General features: G+C 40.6%; 1 protein-coding gene across 1 annotated transcript in view; it reads left to right on the top strand.

Annotated features, from left to right (window-relative positions):
* Positions 1-7427, top strand: part of INSIG1 (insulin induced gene 1) — a 26258-nt gene that overhangs the window by 13163 nt on the left and 5668 nt on the right. The window contains exons 3-4 of the mRNA XM_006871303.1: positions 921-1087; positions 2091-2190. Coding sequence (XP_006871365.1) covers positions 921-1087; positions 2091-2190 — 267 coding nt within the window. The remainder of the gene's footprint in view (positions 1-920; positions 1088-2090; positions 2191-7427) is intronic.

Here is a 7427-nt window from a genome sequence, read left to right as displayed (position 1 = left end):
AATCGGGCTGCGAACCTTAAGGTCAGCGGTTCGAAACTACCAGCTGCTCCGCGGGAGAAAGATGAGGCATTCTACTCCCGTAAAGATTTACACCCTCGGAAACCCTGTGCAGGGTCGCTATGGGTCGGAACCGACTCGACAGCACATAACAACAACAACAACAACATTGATGTACCTAAAAGAAGGGTGTTGGGTAATTTTCTGATGTGATCCATCAGATTTTCATTGGCTAGTTTTTGGAAATAGATTGTCATGTCTTTTTTTCCTGGTCTTAGCCTGGAAACTTCACTGAAACTTGTCCACCATGAATGATTTGGCTGGTATTTGAAATTCCAGTCGCATAGCTTTCTGCATCATAACAACAAACAAGCCACCACAGTTTGACAAATTGACAGACAAGTGGAAGATACCTTAATCTTGGCTACATTTGTGTTGTCACCAGTGGATAAGTAGTATAATGAAAACCAGCGGTTATCTCAGTGTGCTTGCATTCCATTCTGACTAGGTGTTGTTATAGTGCAACCATAAAGACAGGGACTACTCACTTCAAATTATGAATACAATGAAGATGTAAGGATGGGACTATAGATGACTGAATATCAAAATGCAGTATGATTGAAATGCAGCAAATTTTTTTATATCACTTTCAGAAAGTGTACTCTTAAACTTGGCTACTTGGTGATCCTAGAGGAATGTCAGGTAATCCTAAACATTATGGTAAGGTGTGTCCAACAAATTCCTTAGCTCACTAGGCAGGTTGGTTGTTTTGTTGTTTTTTCCCACTAGACAGTTTTTACGGATAATGAATTATTTGGTACCCAGTGATAAAAACCCATGTTCCTCCCCTCCCCCAAAACAAAACACACACAAAAATGTTTTTGAGCTAACTTAAAACTTTTCCTTAACTTTTCCTTCTCCAGAAATTGGATTTTGCCAATAATGTTCAGCTGTCTTTGACTTTAGCAGCCCTCTCTTTGGGCCTGTGGTGGACATTTGATCGTTCAAGAAGTGGTCTTGGGCTTGGAATTACCATAGCATTTCTAGCCACTCTGATCACTCAGTTTCTTGTATATAATGGCGTTTATCAGTAAGTACATGCTTCCCATCTTTGCTGTTGTGTATACACTTTGTAAAACACTTATTTTTTAAAAAATAAATACCCACATTTTATTTAGCTTTACAAAATACATGACATACATATATTAGATTTAGATTAGAAATTCTCAGTATGCTGGTTAAGAATAACATACTGGTTTTTCTTGATTACGATATTAAAAAATGCATTCTCCATAATTTAATGTAGAAGAATACCAAACAGTAACAGTAAAACAAATCTTTCTGTTATTAACATGTTTAAATGTTTCATTATTAATGTGTAACCCGTGTATCCCATTAATGAAAATCTTTAACCCAAACTTGACTCGTTAGTGAAATCGCCTGCTAACCTGCTACAGCATAAAAGTATTAATATACATACACACAGTGAGCAGTGAACGACGAACTACAGTGGTTCAAGCTCACCAACTGCTCTGCAGAAGAAAGATGAAGCTTGCTGTAACAACAACTATACACACACACACACACACACACACACATATATATATAGTATACATATAGTGCTCTGGTAGCGTAGTGGGTTACAAGTTGGGCTGCCAACCACAAAGTCAGAAGTTCAAATCTACCTCTACCATCTGCTCTGGAGGAGAAAGATGAGGCTTTCTCGCCTATAAAGATTTACAGTCTAAAACTGTACAGTGTCTCTATGAGTCAGAATTAACTTCACAGCATATAATTACCACATATATATATATAAAATATATGTCCTGGTTTGGCACTGTAGAATAAGAACCAGCTTAACAGCACATAAAAACAACAATATAAAGAATGTGTGTGTATGGAGTCCTAGTAGGTGCTGCAGGATAATGGACAACCACAAGGTCAGTTTGAATCGCAAAATCAAACTAATCAACTTTCCTCAGAAACCCACACAGTCACTATGAGTTGGAACCGACTCCATGGCACTTAACAAATAGTAATACTTGTATGTCTTAGCAGGTACTTTGACTATATATTGTTTTTTATTTTTCTAGGTATACATCCCCAGATTTCCTGTATATTCGTTCTTGGCTGCCATGCATATTTTTCTCAGGAGGTGTAACAGTAGGAAATATAGGACGACAGCTGGCTATGGTAAGTGAATTGCCTTCTCTCTGAGTGCTTTGGGGCTTTGATAGAATTGTTTTACATAAAAACCCAAACCACTGCTGTTGAGTGGATCCTGACTCATCACAACCCTGTGGGACAGAGGCACTTCTAGTCAGGTAGTTTCCAAAGCTGTAACCTTCATAGAAACAGACAGCCACATCATTCTCCTTTGTGCCAGCTGGTAGGCTTGAACTCCTGACCTTTCCACTGACAGTCAAGCACTTAACCACTGTGCAAGTAGGTAAGGACACCAGGTGCTTTTTCTGCCAGCAAGGACCTAGAGTTCCAGTGCAACCTCTTCATTTTAACAGATGCTAAGTGACTTTTCTGAATTCAGTGTATTCTCCATAATGAATAACCACTCTATTAGGAGACAAGGTATTGAAATGGCTATAGAAAATAGTTTATTATGAGTTTCTTCCCCTCCTTCAATATCAGAAACAAGTTTGGATGTTGTTAATGCAATGGCACTTTGGATGTCAGCCTGATGATGTGGAGGCCTGTCTTTGCTCAGGGCCTCTGGACCAGGACACAGGCCTGGGTAAGTGGACAGAAGTGCTCCAGGGTGCTGTGGGCCTGGGTGAAAGGAGACGAGCTGCTCACAGCATGGATGTCTGCAGCCTCCTTTCTGAGCAGGTTACTTTTCTCATTGAAGGAGAAAACATTAGTGTCCTGATAAGATGAAATGACAAATTAATTCGTGGATGATTTTAACAGTTCTTTCCAGTAATTAAAAATTGGCATTGAACACTTTGATAAAGAAAAGTAATCATGGATATTTAAGTGCTATTTTAAGTTAACTTGGATTTGAGGGCATAAGTAAAATGAACTAAAAAAAGAAAGTAGAGTTATTAGAAGGGTCATTACTCTGAGAGATAAACTCTGGGGCTTTCCCAGACAACTTATCCTGGCATCTTATAAGCTATTTTTAATAACAGCACTTTTATTAAACTTGAAATCTGCATGGCTGTTTGACAAAAATCTAAGTAGTCTCAAAAAGATTAGAATTGGCACAGTATTCCCCTGGTTCCTGCATTGACAACATCTTCTCTTCACTGCTGTAATTCATCTTTTCTGCTGCTTTGACAGTTAAGACTTAGTTGTAAAAACTTTGTTTCTTAAGTTCCTTATTAAAAATCTGGTCAAACATAAAAATACTGTGTTTCTTCCTCCATGCATTCAACTCATTTCCCCTTATTACCCATCTTTTTAGTTTTCAAAATACAATGAGACAACCCTGTAATTATTTTATTACTTTGAGATTTTTTTATTTCAATCCCCTTTAATAGAGAATTCATAATTAAGGCATTTAAAATAAAATTGTCTTCAACCGGTTTGACTGCTCATAAAATTGAAATGTTGTTAAGTGCCGTGGAGTCAGTTCGAACGCATAGTGACCCTGTATAGGGTTTCTAAGGAGCAGCTCATGGGTTTGTACCACCGACCTTTTGGGTAACAGTCTGGTTCTTACTTATCCTGATGCACCACACCAGGACTCCAAAATTAAAAAAGATAAGCACCAGATCCTTGGTTTCAACACAGGGTCACTATGAGTGGTATTACAGATTCATGATGAAGGATTTTTAGAGCCAATGTAGAATAAACATCTTGAAGGACTAGAGATAGAAATGTCACAACATGCACAAGTTCTAAGCATCTAGAAATGGTTTTAAAAGTGTTGCACAAATCATACCCTTTGAAAATTATACTACTTGAAGATAGCTCAAATATAGTGGTCTCTGCTGGGCACCTTTGATACCTACAGTAAAAAAAAAATTAAAGATAACTTAAAACAGAATGTTTTTGTCTGCTGTCAAGTCACTTCTGACTCATAGTGACCCCATGTGAGTAGAACTTAACTTTTCTTAACTGTAGTCTGTATGGGAGCAGATGTTGTTGTTAAGTGCCGTCGAGTCGGTTCCGACCCATAGCGACCCTGTACAGGGTTTCCGAGGGTGTAAATCCTTACGGGAGTAGAAAGCCTCATCTTTCTCCCGCGGAGAGGCTGGTAGTTTCGAACCGCTGACCTTAAGGTTCGCAGCCCGATTCGTAACCACTACGCTACCAGAGCTCCCACAAGCTGCTGATGGGTTCAAACCACCAACCTTTTGGTTCTCAGTAGATCGCTTAACCATTGCGCCACCAGGGCTCCTTTAAAGCAGGATAGTTGGCCTAATTGTAATTCTCCTTATGTAAACTTGCTTCTCTGTTTTACTCTTACATGGAGGGAGAACTGATATTTGGATATCATTATTGGGTCTTGAACTGGGAGAGAGACTAGGGTCATTTTCCCTACTTAGCTGTCAAAATGAAGCAACTTCCCAGCTCTCAGCCCTACCTCCAACCATACCAACCAGTTTTCTTTTCTTGAAAATTTAAGTCCTTACCTCAAGATCCCAGCCAAAGGTAAACTGTAGACTTCTCCGAAGTTTGACACTTACGTGCAATGTAAGAATGTAATTGCAGCCGGTTTTACCGAGTCTACCTCAGACTGCACCCACCCAGCATTAATCCCTAAAGTGAATTGGTAACATGGGGGCCACTCCAGTCTGCTGCTAAGGAGTAAGAAAGCGTGATCCTGGCCTCTAGATTTTGAGACTCACTGGCAAGCACGTACTAAACAATGTGAGGACGTGTAAAGCTATCCTTTTTTACTCTTAGAGCCAGGAGGTGGCAGTGGGGTGGCCAGAAGAGCCCTGGCGGCTTCTGTTAGAACGACTCCTTTGGAGGCCGCAGAGTTGAAGAGTCAAGTCTGGAGCTTCTCAAGGATTACTCAGTCCGATTTGGCCAAGAACAGTGGGCGTGCAGCGCTCCTATATACTGCAGTGTGTATTAGCAAATAGAGATGAGTGAGGCATCAAGGAATTAAAAGTAATTATTTCTGGGGAAATCGATTTGCAGATGTTCTTTTAAGGTTTGTTTTTTGTTGCTATCCTACATTTTTATAGCGAGAACAGTTCTTTTATCATCAGAAACATGTAAGATGTGTAGTGGAAATTTAGGGCTCACGTCTGTTTAGGGGGTATTTGTAAGATATAGGAAGACTTGCTGATGAGTTTTATTTTAAATGTGTTTACTGGGAGGTAAACCTGCATTCACTGCCACAAAACCACTCTGCTTCTGCGTCTAGCCTCCTATTTCAGAAAACTATGCCTATCATTTTACTGGGAGCAGCACCTTGAGTTGAGTTGGGGATAACAAGAAAAGTGGGGAATGAGTCACTGAGTCCTCCCAGTCCACCCCCACACACACCCAGTGCTCAGGCCAGGTGCCTTTACTATCCCCACATCTGTCCTTGCGGAAGCTTAGACCAGATCCTCCCCTCCCCACAAGTCTGAACCATTAGAGTAGCCTCCACCTTTGCCTCTTTGATTCTCTTGCTTTCCCTCCTGTAATCCCAAAACAGAAAATAACCCACTGCCAAAGAGTCAAGCCCGAGTTGTAACCACCATATGTTGTTGTTGTTAAGTGCCGTCAAGTCGGTTCTGACCCACAGTGACCCTGTATAGGGTTTCCAAGGAGCATCTGGTTAGTTTGAACTACTGACCTTGCAGTTCAGACAGCTTTGCAGTCTGGTGCATTAACCCGCAGCACTACACCAGGACTCCAACAACCATATAGGACAGAGTAGAACTGTCCTGTAGGGTGTTAAAGGCTGTCGTCTTTACGTAAGCAGATTACCACATCCTTTCCGCGGAGCGATTGGTGGGATTGAACTGCTGACTTTGGTTAGCAGCCAAGCAGCTTTAAGCACTCTGCTACCAGGATTCATTTTTCGATCCCTCGTCTCATTTCCTGAAAGCAGTAGAGAGTCATAGAAAAGTACTACTTTGTGGAGAAAGTTCTTTAACAAGAATTTCACATTTTAATTCAGTTGACTCTTGGGCCTTAGATCCCCTCTTCTCGTAAGCCAACATTCCATCCTGAAAAAAAGAATATTTCTTATCTAAATTTATGTTTTTATTTTTTAATATAAATAAAATTAGTATTATATGTGCAAAAATCTGGCACCAACCATCCCTCCCATGACATTCTTAACTGAGTTCAGCAATTCATTGCAGTGCCCACACAGAACTCAGGCGCCATACTCATAGTTAAGGGGTGTATTAGGGAAGTAAAAAGGTTATAATACAGGATCAGAAAATGCTCAAGGCACAGTTCCAGACAGCTGCTGAGAAATGTCTACAAGACACACCACTCCACCATAAGTCTCAGCATGAAGGCACTTGGCTCTAGCTTCCCCACTTAATTGTCTTGAGGCATCCCACTCTGCAAGCTAGCCTCCTTCCCAAAGTCATTCAGCTTTACTCGCTCTGTGGGCTGAGAAGCACCCTGCTCTGGATCTTGGTTCTTCTGCTGCTATTCCTCTGCCATTCCTCCAGCTTTCTGTCCCTTGGTTGAGGAAGTTAAATGCACAGGGATCTCAGGGTACAAAGGACATGCTCCTCTCCTGGCTCTTCTTGATGGTAGTGAGATCTCTCCCCTGCTTCTGAGATGGTTCATTTTAATCCCCAGGCTAGAGGTTTAAGTTTTTATAATCAACAATTACTAATATCTACAGCTGAATCATGTCATCTTCTCCTACCTGCGTTACCCAGACCCAACAGAGCAGAAATGTTAGGTGGGAGTTACAGACTGGCTAGAAGAGACATTACATAATCCACTACACCACAACAGCATGGAGCCTATGGTGCATTTTTTGTGATAATAGAATTTGAATTATAGGCAACTATTTGCTTCAGTGTACATCAGAGCTATGAAATGCACATTCATAATAAGGTTTTAGAAGATTTCCTATAGCGTTGAGTATCCCTGTCAGTATAGTTTTTCATAGTACCTTCTGCTTTTAAGGCTCCTCCCCTGCATAAAACTAGCTGAAGATGGTTTTAGTGAGCAGGAGTGAGAGCAGTTGTATTTACAGGAAGCAGCCAAGTAGTCTTGAGACCCAGTCCACAAGCCAGATTTGGAATTTGATTGCTAGCTATCCAAAATGAGCTAAGAGTTGGTCAAGTTATCAAAAGAAGCTTCAACTATAGGAGAACTAAGCCTTCATTGCATCTTCTTAACAAATTAGGAAACAGTGTGCCTTGATCTGAAAGTTTTTATGTTTGTGTCCTAAAGTTGTAGAATAAGTAATCGCTAATGCTTTTGTTGGAGCCTCGAAAATTTAGGCTGTGGTATAAATTACCACCTAACCCTGACCAGGATGCTATAAGTGATAG

The sequence above is a fragment of the Chrysochloris asiatica genome, unplaced genomic scaffold (genome assembly GCF_000296735.1).
Source record: "Chrysochloris asiatica unplaced genomic scaffold, ChrAsi1.0 scaffold00166, whole genome shotgun sequence".
NCBI classification, from domain to species: Eukaryota; Metazoa; Chordata; class Mammalia; order Afrosoricida; family Chrysochloridae; genus Chrysochloris; species Chrysochloris asiatica.
Note: the sequence above shows the minus strand (reverse complement) of the source record. Positions and strands in the feature narration are given on the sequence as shown.